The sequence below is a fragment of the Typopeltis vanoorti genome, chromosome 21 (assembly GCF_054136105.1).
Source record: "Typopeltis vanoorti isolate ZY-2024b chromosome 21, IOZ_Tvanoo_1.0, whole genome shotgun sequence".
NCBI classification, from domain to species: Eukaryota; Metazoa; Arthropoda; class Arachnida; order Uropygi; family Thelyphonidae; genus Typopeltis; species Typopeltis vanoorti.
In genome coordinates this window covers 64,855,310-64,876,727 of record NC_143569.1, presented here as the reverse complement: position 1 = coordinate 64,876,727, position 21,418 = coordinate 64,855,310, and the positions used below count along the sequence as shown (strand labels likewise).

Below are 21,418 nucleotides of genomic sequence, written 5' to 3'. Positions count from 1 at the left end.
TATTTATTTATTTTTATTTTTGTCTTAATCATGTGGAAAGAATTTACAAGAATTTTTTGTAAATTTGTAACTTTTTCTAACTGTAAATTTGCAGTCAATTATATTGACTTACCTAATTATTTTACTTAATTCGTTTACAAAAATTTAAAGAAAGAATGAAACTTCATACTAACACTTCGAAATGGCACCCACCTTGTAGTGGCACTCGCCAGCCCTGCCTCTAGTTTTTCATTAGAAAGACATCAGAAGATATCCAAATAGCTTGGATGTCAACAAGCTATTTAGATATACTGATGGTATCTATCCTCCAATTATTCTTAAAATTTATGCTCTGACCTAACGAGCACTCATCTTTACAATTTCTCATACTCATCTGGTGACATATCCACCTAGTGTGGTAAGAAAGACTTTTCTTACCACTAGGTGGATATGTCTTACCACACTAGTTACCCTTCTGGCCTGTGCCTTGTACTGTTCATGTGCCTGCAGGCCACTTTTCTCCTTAATTCCCCCCATAATTGTTTCTTTTTTTTTTTTTTTTGCAGCTCCAGCTTAATGATGATATTTATCCATTTAACTTCCACTTGATTTACTCTCCTGACTCTAGGTGTGCAGGCTGCCATTACCTCCCTCAAACACCCCTTTACCACTTCTCATTTATTATTAACATCCTGCTCTTGCAGTTTTACATGCCATGACACTGATCCAAGCAATCTCCTAAGCTTGTCACACTTGCCAGCCCTGTAATTCTAAATAATTTTGATTTATGATTGATATATTACCTAGCATATGATCACTTTACTTTTTTTTTTTTCCCTAGTGTCTTGAATTTTCTTGCATTAAGTCATTGTTTGTGATGATAATAAACTTTCTCTATTATTAGTTTCCTGTGATATTTTAAGGTGAATTTAAGTCTTGTAAAGAACTGGAGGACTTCTTGAGATATTTCAGAGAATGAGAGAGATGTAGAGAAACAGAGTAATAGCACTATTAGATAAAATATGAACTAATGGATGTGCTGTAACACAGAACATGGCAGTGTTCTGTAGCGTAATTGAAGGAATTTATAGAAATTCTAGATCTCTTGTAAATCCAGTATAGGAACTTCTGTGACATTCTAAAATAATTTGTCTATATTCTCTGTGGTAATCCTGCTTATATTTAGAAAAATGGCATTTTAACATGTAGTGGTAGAACTCAGGCAAAATAAAAGTATAATAAGAAGATTGATTACAGAATAATAACACTTACATAAGGAAAATATTTGGTTTCATATATACAGAATTTTTGGCAACATCTTGCAGCTATTATTGCTAATTCATATATATATATATATATTATGAGAGAAATATTATAACATTTAGAATCTCAGCACCTGTGACAGTGTAGGATATTAATTGCTGGAAGGTAACTCCATCTATTAACTGTTAGAATTCAAAGAAATAAATTTCAAGTAATTTTAATCAATTAAATTGCTTTTAAATTAATTTTGAATAATTTAAAATAATAAAAAAATTTAGATAGTTACTAAAGATAATACTAAAATTTGATTGGTCAGTTTCTCAACTTCACACCAGTAGTGCCCACATGAAAATGATCCAGTATTTTATGATTGGTATGCGGGTACTCTCTTGTCACCATTGTCATCGCCACCTCTTATGTTGAAGCCATAGTGAATATCACACACATTTTTGTGTGTGTTATTCCATGTCTCTTAAATTTGTGGTAATATTTATTTTTTCAGTTTGTAAAGCAGTTACCGTCAATATTATGGGTAATTTATCCCTAAATATGGGTAAAAAGAAAAATTGATTTCAATACTATTGAAAGGCAAACATAGAGGATCATTCTATCTCAATTATTATAAGCTCCTTGATCCCAAGAAATATAAATGTTTAAGAACTGAAGCATGCAAATTGCATCATTACTTGAGAGCACATACGTACTGCAACAAACATTCTCTCTCTCTCATGAAATTAAACGTCACCACTATGTACAGATCTCATGGATGAAAATTTGAGACGCATATTGATGAAACAGCAACTTTCAATTTACTGGTGGATATTAGATAAATTGTTGATTCATAACTAATGTATAATGTTAGAATGCTTTTTTTCAATAAACATATTCTTGGGTACTTCATAGCACAGTTGGAAGAACGACAGTACTTTGTGCCCTTCGGTTGGAATAGGCCTAAGTTCAATTCTCATCGTAATGGGAGGAATCTTTATAAGGGTTTTTTCAATTGAAGGTGTGAGTTAGTCGATCTCATATGGAGGTTGCAGGGTTTTTTCCTCCTGGAAACATGGGTTTTTCATCCTACAAACCAACTTGTATTCTTATTGGCTTAAAACAAAATAAAAAATGATTGTACAACATGACAGAATTTCATGCTGGCTGGGGCGTTGCCTGGTTAAACAAGGCAACTGGGAACCAGGGCAAACAATGAAAAGTCAGCTACTGGAACAAATCCTAAAATTCACCCCACCTTAACATCACTAGAGTTCGAGATCGGTACTATCAACATAAGAAGCCTGAATGGCAAAGAAATGGAGCTAGCTGTGGAATTGGATAAGTACCAATTCGACATAATAGAGGTGACTGGAAAAAAAAGGCAAAAACTGGTGTGATCTTTCCGAGCAATAAATACAAAATGTTATATTCAGGCAATGACAATCAAGGAAAAGAAGGAGTAGCCATAGTATTCAACACTAAATACGAGGCTAATCTTCTTGAATGACAGGCAGTCTCTAGTAGAGTGATGGGGCAAATATCAGAATGGGTAATGGACAAAGACTTATTTGTCCCAATGATCCTAGAGAAGGTTCTACTAAGTTAGAAATGAAGAAATTTTTTTCAGGCTTTTAGAGAAAGCAACTGACACGATGAAAAATGAAAAGTTGGTCCTTGTTGGGTATCTAAAGAGCAGGGTAGGAAATGATTGTCTGACATACAAAAATATTTTGGGAAAATTTGGAGAAAAGAACAAAGCTAATAATAATTGCAAATACCTGTTGGATTTCTGCCCAGGACCTGGACTGGTTATTGCTAACACAATGTTCCAATATAAAAATGTGTGCAAATTCACATGGAGAGAAGAGGCAAAGAAGAAGAAAAGTCTCATTGACCTATGTTATTATCGATAGTGATGTTTTCTCCCTGCTGCAGGACACCAGAGTTTACAGAGGATTTAAAATTGAAAGTGATTACCAGCTATTCTTGAGCAGGATAAAATTGAATTTCATATTGAAAAGAATAACACGTAAGAAAGTTTTAAAGCGAATAAAAGTTATTATATTATAATCTACATTTAAATTAAAATACACAAACATTATTGAACAAAAAATGAAAGAGTTTGAGAACAGGAACCAAACCTTGGAGATTCAGTGGCAAGCCTTGAAGAAAACCCTGATTGATTCAGCTAGAGAGGCATGTGGTGAAGTTGTCTGCAAGGATAGAAAAATTAGAACTCCATGGTGGACACAGGAAGTTAAAGAGGCAGTGAAGGAAAAGAAGAAAGCATATCAAAAGTTCCTGAGAAATAAGTCAGCTTGTGCTCTTAAAGAATACAGAGACAAATGTAAGAAAGCTAAACACTGAGTAAAATTAGCTAAACAAAAGTCATGGGAGGACTTTGTAAGAGTATAGAAAATAAATATCAAGAAAGTGGCAAGATGTTTGGAGGTTGTTGAAGAAGCTCAGAAATGGAGGAAAGACTGTTGTGAAAGGAATTGGAGATGATAAGGTGACATGAAAACTGGAAAAAAAAGATATCCTTGAAGTGTGGAGTAATTACTTCAAAAAATTGCTAAATGAAACAAGCAGTGATGATAGCACAGTGGTAAAAAACACTGACCAGGCATGCAGTCATGAATACATATCCATACTTGAAGTAGAAAAGCCTTTTCAAAGCCCTGAAATGTGGAAAGGCAGCAGGAGTAGATGAAATTTGACCAGAAATGCTCAAGTATGGAGGTATAAAATCTTACAATAGCTGAATTGCGTAGTTTAGTTCAGAAGGCCTGGACAGAGGGACGAATTTCGGATGATTGCAGTGGAGCTCTCATAGTACCCATATATAAAAAGGGAAATAAAACTGAAAGTAGAGAAATACCTTTGTAATTCTCACAGAATGTTCCTGGTAAGATTTATGCAAGTATACTTTAGAAACAGTTAAGAAGGATTGTGGAAGAAAAGCTTGCTGAAGAACAAGCTGGATTAAGGCCAAATAGAGGTTGTCAGGATCAGATTTTCACTTTACAACAAATAGTTGAGAAATCTTGGCAATATAACAAAGATCTGTACTTAAGTTTCGTAGATCTCGAAAAGGCATATGACAATGCACCAAGAGAAAAGCTATTCAAAACACTACAGTTATATGGTGTCCCTGGTGCATTATATCAAATGTTACTTAGTCTTTGAGTTGTAAGTCAGCAGTTAGAATTGAAGGACGTACAAGAAGATGGTTTAATTTAAAATCTGATGTCAGATAAAGATGTACATTATCCCTTCTGTTATTCATTATCTATATGGATCACATTATGAAGGAAAGTGGTATTAAACCGAATATCAAAATAGGAAATCAACTGAATACATTTATATGGAATAAGAGAGAAATTAGTCAATACACTATATTAGCTATATATATAGAAGACAGTGTTCAAACAAATTTTAACTGGTGGATCTGAGAGCTGGGATCAAAGACTAGAGACCGCTGATATGAGAGTCCTGAGAAAGATGAATGGCATGAACAGGTGGCATCAATGGCAATATCATATTAAAAACCAGGATATTAGGAAAGAACTTGACATTGTCAGCATCTTGGAATGCGTTAGCAGAGTAATCTCAGGTGGTATGGTCACTTAAACAGAATGGGTGAGGAAAGATTAACAAAACATGTGTTCTCTACCAGGTTGGCAGGAAAAATGACCAAGAAGACCAAGATAAAGGTGGATTGATACTGTAAAAAGTGCCTTAGAAGAAATCGATATAAGATCTGATAATGTTTGAGTCTTGACAGGTAACTGACCGATATTGAGGAAATTGTAGATAGGAAGTTAGTAATGATGTAAATTTTTCATGCAGTACTGTCATATCCTGTGTATACATTTTGAAGGTACATGGCAGGAATTGGATGTTGAAAATTTAAAATTTGTGTTTTTTTTTTTTTTTTTCAAAACATTTTTTTATACAATTTAATTCACATTTATAAATTTTCATTATGCTTTGGCCAAATATTCAGCAGTCAAATTGCAGAATGAAGAAAGATAAAAAAAACTTGTGATAATACTTCACCTAATCATGTAACTACATGAAAATGAATAAATAAATATGTATTGAAACTTTAAATTTCAAAAACTGACTGGAGAATTTGAGAATATAACTTCGGCAGTGGAGTTGCCTTAGCTTGGACTACTAAAAAGACACAAGCGTGGTCAAAGGCATCTGTATATTTGCTTTTTATTAGTTCTTTTGATTAAGGTTTCACTAGCCTGACAGCTGTTTTGAAGTGTTGGTTCTCAAAGATCTGGTTGAAACCTTAAAATGACAATCCTCAAATACCAGAGCAGTTCAGTTTCAGAGAATTGTATTTTTCATAAGTGAACAGCAATCAGTGCTTAAGAGTAATTATCAAAGAAGAGCCTAAATGTATTCATTTCAGTGTTGTGAAATAAACAGATCAATCCATATTTCATGCATCACTTAAGAAACTTGCAAAGTTTCTTAAGTAGTGCAAACGAAGACAACTCTGATGCTGAGAGTGTATTCTCATAAGATCTCTTCTTTATTCCAAACTCCAAGTTTCTAAACGTGTAGATTTGGCCACGAAATAAACATGTATCTTTAATGTGGGATGCAGAATTTATGCTTGGTGAGGATATATTGTTGGAGGTGGGAATCTGAGGGTGATAGTGGATAAGGATCTGAAATTTATGGGACACATAGCCAAAATTGTGAAGAAAACACAAAGGCTTCTGGGAATGATGCAGAGGACACTGACATGTAGAAGTAGGGAGATCCTTGTTCCGTTGTATAAGGCTTTGATTAGGCCAGACATAGACTATTGTGCCCAGATTTGGTCACCTGGTTTTCAGAAGGATGAAGAGATGTTGGAAAGGGTCCAAAGGCGATTGACTAAGGTCAATCGCCTTTGGAATCTGACCTCTGGAATGTCGAGTATGAGGAAAGATTGAGAAGATGTAATTTGCAGAGTCTGGTGGACAGGAGGAAGAGGGGAGATATGATAGAGACCTACAAGTTGGTAAGGGGTTGTTATAGGATCAATGGTGGAGAAGTTCTACAGAAAATAGTGGGAGATCGGGGAAGAACTAGAGGTCATCCCTGGAAGCTATATAAAGAGGGTGTGAGTAGGGGAGTGAGAGGCAGTTTTTTTTCATGCAGAGTTGTAAATGATTGGAATGCCTTGCCTGAGAGTGTGGTGTCTGCAAGAAGTTTGAATGTGTTCAAGGCATGATATGATGAGCTGTGTGTGTGTGTGTGTGTGAGATAAAAGGACCTCCCAGATGAGTCTTTGACTCCATGAGGTCTTGGGGTAATAATAATATCTCCTATTTCTGTTTATTTTACATTGTCAAAATGAAGACTTCTAGATTTTTGATAAAAAAAAAAGAAAATAAAATTTTATTTTCCCTAAATATCTGTGAAATTTTTAAATATAGAGTCAAGATGCTCCAATTTGAAATAAGTGAGATATTGAAATGGAGGATATTATGGATCCATCCTATTTTATAGCCAAATGTAGAAAGAAACTTAAAAGTTTCGAAAATTTAACTAAGTTTGTATGAACATAACCTCAAACTTTCTAGTAAATTTTTGAAAGAAAGAATTTTTCTACATTTCTTACTTTAGTTTGTTCTCACATTTTGTTATAAAATGTAGATGTATCTGTAATATTTCCTATTACAGTATCTTGTGTTAGAGAAATATATGCTTCTCAGCTCTGTAGTTTAATATTTTATTATGCACCCATCAAGCTAAGGACATAACTAGCTATGCCAGAAAGTTAAATTATGTCCTAAACCTAGTGTTTCATGCTAGTTAAACTTATTCCATGAATTAATGAAATCTGAATATATAACTATATGAGTTGTCGGGTAAAGTTCATGTTGTTTAAATAGTGCAAGTTAAAGCAACTTGGATTTTAGTCTTGATCTCATAAGCTTGCTTCTAAATTTTCAAAACTTCATTTTCTTTCAGCATTTGGCTATAAAATATAGATGGATCCATAATTTCCTGTTTCAATATAATAAAACTATCATATAAATTCATTGAGAATTGTATTTAAAAAACAATGTAGCATAAAATCAGAAAAACATATTGCACCTATTTCTTCAAGTAACAAAAATACTGATGGACCTTTTTTAAATTTTTAAATATTGACGAATCATGAATTTAATAATTAAATTGAATGTGTGATAAATTACGATGGAAATTTTTTCAGCTTTTTATTATTATTATTTATTTATTTTTGCAGTAGCATGTGTCTAGTTTTTTCTTAAATATTTCCAACTTCTGAGAAAAAAAACATTCAAGGAATATGTTGGTAGATAGTGCTGAAAGAAATTTTGAGTAATTGTAATGCGGAATAAGTTTACTCATTAGTCTTAGGAAACCCTTCTAGTTGAATGGTCACATGTTGAAAGTTTATTTTTCACTTGGTCAGACTATAATAAATTTAGTTTAATCCTTTATCCAAGTGTGTGCAAACAAAGTTTGCACCTGAAAGTATCTTTAGGGCTGGGGTAAAGTGGTACAACACTGGGCGACTCCTTGCAAAGGTGGAGCAAGCTACCAACACTCCTATCTCAGTATCTCCCATAATGCAAAACACATCTCCTTGTGGATATGTATAATGTTATGCATTAAGGGAAGGGCCACTACCCAGACTAGTTTCGACCTTTATTGAGGTCTCTTCAGTGGGAGCCAGGCCCAAGTGGAGATACCAAGGCAGAAGCATTAGCAAGGTCATCTCCTCCTATAGAAGCTGCCAAACAGTGTGCCACCTTTTTATTAAATTACTCTGGATTTAGAGAAAGATGTTGAAAGTTTATTTTTCACTTGGTCAGACTATAATAAATTTAGTTTAATCCTTTATCCAAGTGTGTGCAAACAAAGTTTGCGTCTGAAAGTATCTTCAGGACTGAGGTAAAGTGGTACAACACTGGGCGACTCCTTGCAAAGGTAGAGCAAGCTACCAACACTCCTATCTCAGTATCTCCCATAATGCAAAACACATCAACTTGCGGATATGTATAATGTTATGCATTAAGGGAGTAGTTCCCTTAATGCATAACATTATACATATCCGCAAGTTGATGTGTTTTTCCTTGCGGATATGTATAATGTTATGCATTAAGGGAACTACTCCCTTAATGCATAACATTATACATATCCGCAAGTTGATGTGTTTTGCATTATGGAAGATACTGAGATAGGAGTGTTGGTAGCTTGCTCCACCTTTGCAAGGAGTTGCCCGGTGTTGTACCACTTTACCCCAGTCCTGAAGATACTTTCAGACGCAAACTTTGTTTGCACACACTTGGATAAAGGATTCAACTAAATTTATTATATGAATGGTCACACAAGATAAGGGGTAGCTTTTCCTGATTATGTCACATGTAACAGGAATTTTTCTGATTTGGTTGGCCACTGGATCTTTTGTCTGAAACTGAATATCTGAAAAATATGGCAAAGCAGCTGAATATGGAAAGAGAACCTAATATTTGGCACATCCCTAGTAATCAGGAGAGCGGCTGATATGCAGTACTTGCAGAATGATTGCAAATACAACTCAGAGGATAATTGCAATGCCAACATGACAAAAATAGGGAAGTCATTTGGCCAGACCTTGATAAGACCTCACTTGGACTACTTTCTGCAGGTCTGGTTTCCATGGTGATTCTGATGTAGGGAAGACAGATTGCAAAGGAGTGTGTTAAAAATGATATCAAGATTGTGACAGATATGAAGCCAGATTAAGAATTTGTAGATTGCACATACTAGCAAAGAGAAGAAAGAGGAGTGATATGTTTGAGACTTACAAACTTCTGAAAGGGTTACATTACATATTATCCCTCTTTCTTTCTTTCTTTGTTTACTAGTTTTGCAGTCTATAAATTCTCAATCTGTCTTCATATCTGTTACATCCTTATATCATCTTTATCATATATCCTACTTGATACCAATAGATGGAATTTTTCATTTTATGAAAGGTGGGGAAAGGATGCGAGAACATTCTTGGAAGTTGAGAATCAATGCTATCAAGAAAAGGGTAATGACTAGATTTTTCTTTTATAGAGTGGTGTGTGATTGGAATGGATTGCCATTGGATGTGGTGTGTGTAAGTAGTGTGAATGTATTCAAGAACAGGTATGACAGCTGGTGTGGATAGTATGTGGCCTCCCACAATGACTTAGACTCCCTGGAGGCTCTCTTAATAATTATTATTATTAATTCATTAGACACAGGAATGAGAAGTATTGCATAATATAACTTCCCAAAATTGGGATAGTTTAGGACATTTGTTCTTAAGGTTTGATGTATGGATATGGATTTTTACAACTTTCTTTATATTCTTTCAAGTAAAAAGTAACTTGTGTAAAATATAAGTTTTATTTCAGTGAATTCTATGCCTAGTTGATAAAGCATTGCTAGCTTGACCAGACCTGTCTGAATTGCGAAATAGGATACAGTAGATACAACTAAGTCACCAAAATGATTTTCACATTTCTTTCCATCTGGTTCAGAAATTAAAATCCTTCCTAGACTACTAAAAATAAATATCTTCTGCTTTCTCATCATGGAATTTATAGAATTCAATGCTCATGCAGCCTTTGTTATGAGCACATGGATTGTTCTATTCAGATTCCCCTTGAAGACCACCAAATTTATATCCTACTTCATGATTTTGATAAGTGATTTACACCGAAGTTATTTTTTTACTTGAAAGATTATATAAAGTTGTGAAGTTTATATCCATACGTCGAACCTCGACAAGAATGACTGTCTGAAACTTTCCCAATTTTGGGAAGTCATCCTAAGTAATACTCCTTATTCTTCTGTCTAATGAATTAATAATATAATTATTTAAAATTTATTTAATTGAATTGTAATAGTTACAGATGGATTTATCCTCCTGCAGTTAATATCTTACATGGTCACACATGCCGAGATTTCAAGTGTTATTTTAATTTTTTTGTCTTTTTTTTTTTTTTCATGTATATGCATTGACAGTAATGGATGCAAGATGAGATTGAAAATTCTGTATGGAAGTGTTAAGATTCCATAATGAATCTTATCATTTTGTCTTCCACTTATGTCTCTATTTTCATAAAATAAAAGCATGATATTTTTATGATCCAAAATATGAATATGTTTTAAGTGAAGCTATCAGTGTATTTTGTATCAATTCATATTATTTCTATTATAGATAAGGCTCCAGTATCTAAAGGTCTCCTAGGTTGTATGTTCCTAACATCCTGTGCCCTGAATGTACCTTTATTAGCACATATCAAACATTATGTGGTTTATAGTGTTCCCAGCATTTTTGAAAAATACGAGGTAATATTTCCATTTTTATTTATTAACTTTGATTTCATTAACATTAATTGATGATGGATTTTATAAAACTTTTTTTTCCAAAACTATGACACTTTGCTGGTTTTCACTTACAGTAGTATCACAGTTAATCAGCTGTCACTTAATCTATATTTATCCATTATAAAGAATCAAGAACATTTTATAGTGATTTTCCAGAAGCCTGATAAATCCAAGATATATTACACATCTTGGATATTAGATTTGTAATTTGGAGATGAGTGCAGTACTTCAAAAATTTTCTCTCTAGAGCAGATTTTCAGATAATTTAATCCTTATCCCACCCATGATACTAATGTCTACCTACAGTATTCTTCTCCTATTCCTCTTACAAAGTGAGCATAGCTTCAGTCTGGTTTTATTATTGTTTCTGAGCAATATAGCATATATATAATATGTATATAAGCCATTATTTCTGGATTGCATACATGTTCACTTTTTAGTTCTCCATACTAACCAGTACTACTGATAACTATTACTAATTATGTATATACAGAGTAAAAGAATAAATTAAATCCAAACACCCATAAATGAAAGTGATATTTCTATACTACTTCAAGGATCACACTTGGAATAGCATTATATTAGAATTGTGGGAATAGAGCTGCCCACATAAAAATAGATTTCAGAAGTAACTTTTTAGTTCAGTAATTTCATCACTTATTGTAATAGAGAATGCTGCCTGTTTTGATTAAAGTGGAAGACTGCTGACAGATGGAATTAAATCTACTTTTGTTAACTCAGTAAATGAGCAATAGTCATTTTCTCCCTGTATTTCTATATCATTCCAAATCTGAAAGTTTCATGCTTTGATAACTGACACTGGGTTTAATTGGGTCATGATAACATAGATAGTTAAAACAACTAATTTCGCCACATATGCTAGTGACTTCTTCTGGGTTAGGAAGAACAAAAAAATACAATTAGCAGTAAACATGAACCATTACATAACTAAAACCAAACATGTAGGTTTGGTTTTAGTTATGTAATGGTTGATGTGGAAGATGATATTTGGCAGAAAAGGTGACAGTGGAAAGATCTAATAAGTGACTTCCAAATATCACATAAAATAATTCCCTGGTTTCTGTTTAGTGGCCTTGTGAGTGGATAACATTGTAGACTCTTTGATGTTGCAGGAACTGAAGTTTTCTTCTATGTAAGGCACGGAGCTCTTGTCCCATTCAGTATTGTTGCGAGTATGGGAGAAGTGAAAAACTAGGCCTGAGTTGTCTTCTCTTTTGTTATTAATGTCTCCAATATGCTCTTTTTGTCTAATTTCCAAACTTCTCGATGTTTGCCCTTTGTAAGCAAGGCCACAAGAACATTGAATATTGTAAGCTCCAGGATGTTTGTTGAAAGGGTTGTGGTCCTTAGGTGAATGTAAGAGTTCGTATTGCAATGGCTTGAAAGCCACTCTTTATGTCATGAGATTTCAGGAGATTGCGATTTTGAGAGAAAGTCTACCAGTATAAAGGATGGAAACCGAGGTTGTGGAGCAGGAGTAGAAATAGTATTCTTTTTCATTTTCTTAGAATTCCCATTGCTTACCAATAGTTGGAGAAGAAAATGTAATTCTTCTTTTAGTGTTTCTTCGTCTCCTGTGATAGAGATTGTCCTTTTTTTCAGATATGTATAATACCTAATTTTTTGATATATGGTGCAATGAAGAGAAATGTAGGCAGTGACTTGTATGAGTCTTACGGTATATGCTAAGAGAGAGAGAGAGAGAGAGGCATCTTTCTGCTTATTTCAAAATTAAAACATCTATCATCAATTTCCTGATATGTACCCTCAAGAAGTGTTCAGGTTACAATGACAGCAGTACATTATTAAGTTTACATTATTAATCTCCTATCAACAATTTTCCTCCAAATTATTCTCATTTGTAAGCACTCCAATATTGTCATAATCTAACATTCTGTGCTTCTACGGCATTTCTGACTGAATCAATTCACGTAGACCTTAGTCTTTGTCTCTTTCCTGCAGTCTTGTCATCAAACATCTGTTTTTGCTAACTTTTCCTCACCCATTCTATTTAAGTGGTTTTCCTAGCCTATTTTCTTTAAGTAGTTTCTGCTTATTTTGCTTCAAATTATTAGAATATTAATGGAAAAAATTAATAATTTTAAATCCAGTATATTTGAAATAATATGTTAATTTTTTAAAAAAAATCTTTTTTATGCAGGTGTGGAGAGTTTTAACTTCAAAGGTTACATTCTTGGACACCAAAGATCTTGTTTGTGGTTCACTTCTAATTTATTACTTCAGAATTTTTGAAAGACGATATGGATCTCATCGATTTTCTGTAAGTTATAAAATATCATTTCAATAAAGGTATTTTATTTATATGAATTGTGCCCAGAATTTTTATCACAGGACATGTGTGTATATATATGCTATTGGAAGATGTTCTTTTACCCTCTGATTTTGTGCAGTCTTTTTTATGGTTTCAGCTGGCTAGTTATATAAACTTAGATTCTCCATTTGCAGAACACATTAGAAAATAAAATGTTGGTTAATAATCAGAATTTTTACCCTTTTGGTACTGAAACCAGTAATTTTCCCATGAAATAATTTTAAAAATCAAACGCGTGTGTGTGTGTGTGTGTGTGTGTGTGTGTGTGTGTGTGTGTACATAAAGCAATTTTCTTTTATGCTCTAGTTGTTTTGCAGTTAAGTAACTACTTTGTTATCTGTTTTTTTTTTTTTAAATTGTAAGTTGTCATATTACAAATAATTATAAATTACTTATATGAAATCTTTTATATTTATAAATTTTCCCCCAGAATATCATGAACATCTTCATTATGTTTCATATAAGGATGAACAGTGTAGATATAAAATCAGCTGCTATAATCGAGTAACAATGTCCTGAAATCCTAGTGGGATATCAATACTTTTTTTTATTATATTTTATTATTATTATTATGTGACACTTCCAGGGAGTCCAAAGACTCATCGAGGCAGGGCACCTACTCTACAACTCTGTCTCCATCACTCAATTCACCAGCTACAACGAACTGCACCTACCATCATCATCTACACCAATGCCATCTACCACCTACCACTAGTATTTTCACAGACAATCACAACCATCCATGCTCATGGCAGGATTCGAACCCACAGCCTTTTGGCTGGAGAGCAGATACGCTAACCACTTGGCGAACCAGGCTGGCAATGTTTTATTACGAGCAATGTTGAGTAACACTACATTCTACAGTGGTGATAAATGTATACCATCCATGTTTAGATTGGGATGATGTAGTAATACTTTGCAGCTTTCCTTATACACTCTGTAAGAAATCTTTGCTTGTGAAATACTGTACTCTTCTTCCAGAGAGCCTCAAGCATATTCTTCAAAAGTCCAGGCTGTTCTGGATCATGCTGTGTGTAATTTTTATGCCTCTGTTTTTAGTAATATAAATAATTGCTAAATTTATATTACTACCCACTCTTATTGATACATCTTCATTTATCCAAAATACATTTCATTTTTAAAAAGAAATTCCTGTGTTTGATTGCATATATAAACATACTAATTGATCTGAATATCATTTCTTTCTTTATTCATCATCATACCTTTTAAAGATATGCTGGATTTGCTTAGGCAAGATTCTCACCCATTCTGGTCAGACAGCATGAACTTTTAATTCATTCCTATTATATATACCGTATTTGTCCATGTATAAGACAATAATTTTTTCTAAAATTTTTAGACCAAAAATTGGTGGTCATCTTATACACAGGGGTAACTGGTTGAGAGACCTGTGATTGCCATGGCTAAACTGCTGGTTCCTTGTCTCCATGAACAGGCTTCTGTTGATTGACGTCATTAACGGCTGATTCCGAATAAACCAATCGGACCCTGAAAGCATTCATACGTCTGCAACTCGTTGGCAGGGTAAGTTAATGCATTAACAATATTTTGAGCACTAGCCCATAAAAATGTCCGAAAATAAAAAACAATTGTCATATTCTTCAAAATTCAAGTTAAAAGTCATCAATTACGCAAAAGAACATGGAAATAAAGCTTCATAGAGACAGTTTGGATCTCCTCCCACTGAGTGTATGATTAGACAGTGGAGATGTTTAAAATATTGATTTCTTAATTTTGGGTTCGAAAAAGTAGGGTTTGTCTTATACATGGAAAAATACAGTATGTATATATCAACCCTATACATGAGAAATTGCAAAACCCATAACACAGTAGAGTTCTATGTGTGCTGTAAGTGGTTAAGAATAAATCCATTCATGTTTCTTAAGCATAAGAGTGTATTTATGGTTTTCTGGTCTTAGAATTCCTGTGAAAGTTTCTAATCTTTTCATGTTTCAGGAAAAGCAGCTCAAGACATTTCATAATTTAAATTTGAAAATCTGAAACAGAAAAGCATGGAATTTATTATAATTTTCTTTTCATTTAAAATAGCTTGATAGCATGCAGAAGCATTATTCTTTTTGTGAGAAAATTTACTAAATCATGCAAAGTCTGAATCTTGTGATTCAAAGATTGCTTGAGCTTTTTTTTGAGAAGTTTAAATGCTTCTTCTAGGCCTTTTAAAGTGAAAAACTGTGTTGGAGCTTCATATTCATTACCTTTGTCTTTTTCTTCTTTGTTTCTTGTTCTTCTAATTCAAGGAGATCATTAGGTCAGAGTTCCATAGTATGAGATTGAAGCAGCTCATTAACATTACCTTCTGAAACTGTTTGCAACTGGTTAGTCACACCTAAGATTGCTTGAGTTTCAGAATTCACAATCTTTGTTGGGCCTTCAGTGCCTTCAAAAAAATTATCATTAAACTCAGGACAAAGTTTCTCCTTTCATAGTTTTTTCGGAAACTTTATGCCAGGCCTGTGTGTTACCTGAACTGCATATAAAATGTTGAATCTCTTCCAGAACTCTTTGAGATAACGTGCTTTAAATGTCACATTCACTCCCTGATCCATTGGTTGTAAAAGAGAAGTTGTATTTGGAGGTAAAAAGACTATTTTTACATTAGGGCAAATGTACTGATCAGGGATGGCTACGTGCATTGTCAATTATCAGAAGCACTTTAAATGGAATTTGCTTTTTCTCACAATAAAGTTTCACTTCAGGAATAAAGTGATGTAAGCCAATCTTTGAATAGAGAACCTGTGACCCAAGCCTTCTTGTTTGCCTTCCATATTACTGGGAGAATATCTTTATTAATTCTTTTTAAGCTTATTGGATTTTCTGATTAATGCACAAATAAGGGTTTTAACTTGCATTTACCAACAGCATTTCCTTCTAATAATAGAGTGATGCGATCTTTTGATGCTTTAAAACCTGGTATTGAGGATTCTTCTTCTTTTGCGATGTATTCTTGCAGGCATCTGTTTAAAAAAAAAAAAGGCCTATCTCATCGATGTTAAAAATATGTGATGGCGAGTAATTTCCTCCTTTAATTATTTCGTCTAATTTTTCTGGATAAGATTTTGCAGCCTCAGTAGCTTCACTAAGCGCTTGTAGCTTCACCTTGCACTTTAATGTTTTTCTGGTTTTGCACTGTTGTTTCTTTTTAACATTGCTGGAAAAGTGAAAAGGTTATAGTTAAAAAGAAAACAAAATAAGAAATCAGTTGTAATTGAAGAAAACTACTAATAACATGCTTGCATCACCAAGGCTCGTGAGTGATTGAGGCTCGTTCTAACTGATCATTACGTCATGACATACTGTATAATTCTCCGTACATGCCCCTGATCGCCTTCGCGTGCACAATTTAAAATAAAAATTCGTAAAATGAGAACTACCTATACTGCATATCCATGCTGTCAGCCTTGGTTCTGAATGTTTTTGTGCAGATTTGTGTTCCAGCCGATACTCTGAACTCCACATTCAACGTGTCAGCTGACAAATGGCAGTTTTTTTACATGTTATCCTTTGTAGCACCTTACGGTCACATTCGGTGAGTGTGGTGGGTTGTCCATTGCTGGTAACATTTGCAGTTGAATCCCTGCACTTCCATCTCAGTATGGTATCACTGATTGTTGACCTAAGTTGCCCCAATTTGTCAACAGTTTGCTGAAAAGAAGCATTGTGATAGGCTTCTTTCCAACTCCATCAGTTCCCTTCTCACAGCCATTTCACCTGGACACAGTTGCACTGACTTGGGAGCATCATATTCCTCTAATTTATATTGGTCACAGACATGTGACGCGTTACATAGTACAGTGTACCTTGTCCATGGGGATGGCTGTCCTTTTTTTTTTTTTTTCCTCCGAAGCTGTATATTTCGTCTTTAGCCTCCACTTCATACCAGATAGCTTCATACTCACTTCTGCATGGGACATTATTACCTTTAATCCTTTCATGTGTCTACCCTACTGGGCTCAAGTCATCTGATATCATTGTACTCTACTTCCTCTTCTGTCATTTCTAAAAATACCATACTTTTTGCATCCTAGTTACAACATCTGATTCTAATGGCCAGGTTTCACTAATTTCGACAATCTTAGGCCACAACATATTCACTAAAGCAACAAGCTTATTCTCTTTGTTCCTGATGCTTCTGGCACTTGTGTATAGCTATAGCAAATTATCAGCTGTTTTTTTTCTTATACATAGATCTGCAGTCTGCTTGAAGTTAGTGTCATGAATGACCTCTCATAGAACCTGTTATGTAACTATTTTTTTACAAATAACTGAATATAAGGAACTAAAATAAGGCCATCATCTGAACAAGCATAGAAAAGTTGATTCAGTGAAATTAATTTTGAGTTATTATATCTGATAATAAAGATGGAGGAATTACTGTATTATAAATATCTGCATATGCAAATAGTTCTTGTATTAGAACCTGTTCTATATTTAGTATCATAGGTGGGCTAAATATAATCTAATTAATTTTTTTATTATGTAATTTTTATGTCATTTGTATCCACAGGAGGTTGTTCTGTATATGTTAGTACTGTCAGTGGCTAAAAAGAACAGGAGAAAGAAGAAATTTGCTAACATTGGATTTGAAGACCTGTAGACACTAGTTTTGTGAGTTTGGAGTTGAATTGTGAAGAAATGTTATATAACCAATATTTGGATCAAGTGCAAGGAGCAGAAACAGTGTCTTTGTGAAAGAGAGGAAACTGAATTTCTGAGAGATGAGTCATTAATTAACCTGATTGCTCTTTTCTGTGTTTAGTCAAGTATTTTTAGAATGCAATTAGGTTAATTAATTGCCCATTCTTATGAACAGCCTACTTTTTATAGCCGCTCCAAATGTATGAACTATATACAAATCAAAAATCCATCCATTTGGATGGATTTGTGATTTATATAGAGTTAATAGCGTATTCAGATGTAAAATAATCCCTTGAGCAGAAGACACCTAATATTTTTGGATGCTGAATAGCTGATATTTTTTAATATGTTTATGCCTAGAGAGAGATTTCTTGATGCATATGAACGTACTTGTTATTTCTGATTTTATTTATTTCTTCTTCTTCTGGTAGCTTCTTCTCTTCTCAAGCATAATTCCAAGTTGAGATATCTCATCTTGTCTAGAGATTCAGATGTAAAAGTAAGATGGGAAGAAAAGTTAAATGTGTGTGAAATAAAACAGAACACTAAAATTAACAAGATTATTAGAACCTCATTGAAGAATGGTTTAAGGGTCACAATTTAAGATTGTAGCGGTTGAAAGGGTGATGCTTTGTGTAATACATGACGTCAAATGAAACAGGAGTCCATTGTATACTATCATCAGCGGAATTGTAGTGGATTTGCAGTCAACTGGAGAAGAAAGAGAGTGGGTGAAAGTTCAGAGCCTTCTGGAACAGTCATCAATTGCAAAGTTTGAGGATAAACAAATCCATCTATAGCTCAGTGGAAGTGGTGTATGCACCTAGTGTTAGGCTGCTCAAAGAAAGAGTGTTGTAAGTTCAATTTTTGTCAACAACCAGAAAAACGTTTTCTGAGTCTTTCTTTGATCTGTTCCTGAGTTAGTCGATCTCTGGAAGGGACAACTTTTTTTTTTATTTCTTTGTAGAGTTTTTCCTCTTGTAAACTCAAGGAAATACTGTGGAACAAACACAATTTCAGACAATAAATGTAGTGTTAGAATTAGGGACCACAAAATGCCATCTCTTCACTGGATGCTGTTTGTAATTAGCGATAGTCTTGGGCTAGTAGCTATCCCTGATAGGCTACCAGTGGAGACTGAACTGCCCCTTCAGTCTCCAAAAGTTAATAAAGCTAAAACGTCCTTGCTTACTCCCTATACGGCAGTGTTTCTCAACCTGTGGTCCGCGACGATGGGACAGGTGATCTGCAGGCAGACTTAAATAAATATATATTTTTTTAATTATCCAAACAAAAAAAACTAAAATTGAACATGTAAGTAAAAATTATTGAAATCAAATGGAGACTTAAAAAACACAACAAATAGCATCAGAATGTTCAAAAGCAGAAGCAATAAAACTATATTGTTGTTCACTTCACCCCCTCTTTTATTATTCGTCATTCTGCTGCTACAAATTTAGCAGCATAATGAAGAATAATAAAAGAGGGTGAAGTGAACAACAATATAGTTTTCTTGCTTCTGTCTTCCCCTGCCTGTTTTGTCAGATTTGAAGTGAACATGTGTTATCCACATTTCAACCAATTACATGTTGTTTATTGATTTTTATTATTGAAGGTTTCCCTCCTTCAACCAAGGCTCAGTATATCTTGAGAACTGCTAAGTGATACTTGGGAAAAGTGTGTCCTGAGTTTACCCCAGTATATATATATTTTTCGGAAATGTTTTTTAATAATGGAAAAGTGGCTTAGAACTAGGACTTGAAAAGAAAAACAAATAAAAGAGGTGATGCTAACCCTAATTGTGATACACGTGTTGTAATGGCAAGTAAATCTGATACTATTAAAGTAGAAGAAACAAGCAGTTCAAAGAAAAACTACAATAGGAAATATAACAGTTCATATTTGGAATTCGGGTTTACTTAGTGTGGAGATGAAAGTGAACAGAAACTTCAGTGTGTGTTTTGTGTTATGAAGTGTTGTTGAACGAGTGCATGAAACCTGCAAAACTCCGATATTTAGAAACTAAACATTGTGATGTGAAAAATAAGCCAATTGAATTTTTTCAGCGACACTTAGGGACATGGGAAAGGTATAGTTTCGGCCATGGGTTCCATTAATAGAAAGGTACTGGAAGCATCTTATCTCTTTCTACTGGGGAAAATTTGCTACTTCCAGCTATAAAAGATGTGGTTAAAACCATGTTTGGCAACAAGTTACTAAAAGATGTTGATTTGATTCCTCTTTCAAATGACACTATAGGTCGCAGAATTAATGATATTGCAGGTGACGTAGAATCTCAGTTAATCGAAAGAGTTAAGAAGAGCCCTTATTATGCATTACAAATAGACTAGACAACTGATGTTAAATGACACGCTGTTAATATGCTATGTAAGATATGCGCATGATAACAACATTCATGATGATATTGATGCCTACGACAAAATAAAGGTATTTGAGAAAAAACTAGTTTTATGGATTAATTATGTAAAAGACAGACAATTTGCACCTTTTCCAATATTGGAATCCTTTTTAGTGGAAAATGGTATTTTTGTTGATTCTGAGTTTCTGGAAAGGGTTTGTGACCAGGAAATTCAGTTGAATTCAGGAAATTCACTTCTCGCCAAAGGCGAGAAGTGAATTTCCGGAATTATCTGAAGAAGCACTGAAAATCGTCATGGAGTTTTCTACAACCTATCTTGTGAGAAAGGATTTTCATCGCTTCTTCAAATAAAAACAAAATACTGAAATCATCTTAGTGTGTGTGTGTGTGTGTGTGTGCAGATCTTCGACTGAAGTTGTTGAGCCAGATATCCAGCAATTCTGCAAGGGCCGAGATTCTCAACCATCTCATTAAAAATAAGTAGTAACATAATTATATCATGTTATTTATTTGTTTAATAAAAATTAAAACTTTGTTCAATGATTATACACTTTTAATCATTTACTTCCAATTTAATTAAGTTTCCATATGTATTCAAAATATTCTTTTAGATTTATTATGTTATAAATGGCACAGTTTTTCAGAAATGTTGGTAATTCCTACATAGGTTTTTAAAAAAATTTCATCAAAAAAAAGTCAAAACGATGTATAGGGAAATAAATTTAAAACACTATATTTATTTTTGAAGTAAAACTTTAATTCCAACATTCTAAAATGTTATTTTTCTTGCTTTTCTGTATGTGAAATCATCGATGACATTGTCGAAGTCTATTTCATCACTCAGTTGCTGTTTTATAGACAATATGGCAAGATTTCTTAAACGCCAAAAAAAAAAGTGCCACCTGGGGTGGGACCCCCCCAGCTACGCCTCTGTAAGTTAGTGGTCCATAGAATTGTTTTAGGTATTTTACTGATCCTTGGGCTTAGAAAGGTTGAGAAACGCCTGCCATAGGGGAATAAAAGACATTATCAGATTTATTTTTCCCCTACAAATTTAGTAACAAGGTGTATCTTCTGCAATATGACAGTTTGTTTATATCACTGTTTTGAAAAGGCACTTCATGTAGAATAAATATGACATAGTTATTCTATGTGAAGTACATTATTCTTTTGAGGTACATGTTTGCTGCCCTATATATATATGTGTATGTTTTTAACTATTAATAACTTCCTTTATTGGTATTCATTTAAATACCAGTTTTCATGTAAATATGAATGTAATGTCTATAAAAGTATTCCAGAAAATGTCAGAAATATAAATTTTAATACCCGTTTGTCTTTATAGAATATTCTTTTCAAAAATAGATCTTCTCAACATTTGTTTTTGA

General features: G+C 33.7%; 1 protein-coding gene across 2 annotated transcripts in view; it reads left to right on the top strand.

Moving 5' to 3' along the window:
* Nucleotides 1–21,418, top strand: part of LOC150094925 (ubiquitin-associated domain-containing protein 2-like) — a 115,684-nt gene that overhangs the window by 20,659 nt on the left and 73,607 nt on the right. For both annotated transcript variants that reach the window (XM_090411262.1, XM_090411263.1), the window contains exons 2-3: nt 10,451–10,581; nt 12,803–12,922. In XM_090411262.1, the coding sequence (XP_090267388.1) occupies nt 10,451–10,581; nt 12,803–12,922 (251 nt within the window). The remainder of the gene's footprint in view (nt 1–10,450; nt 10,582–12,802; nt 12,923–21,418) is intronic.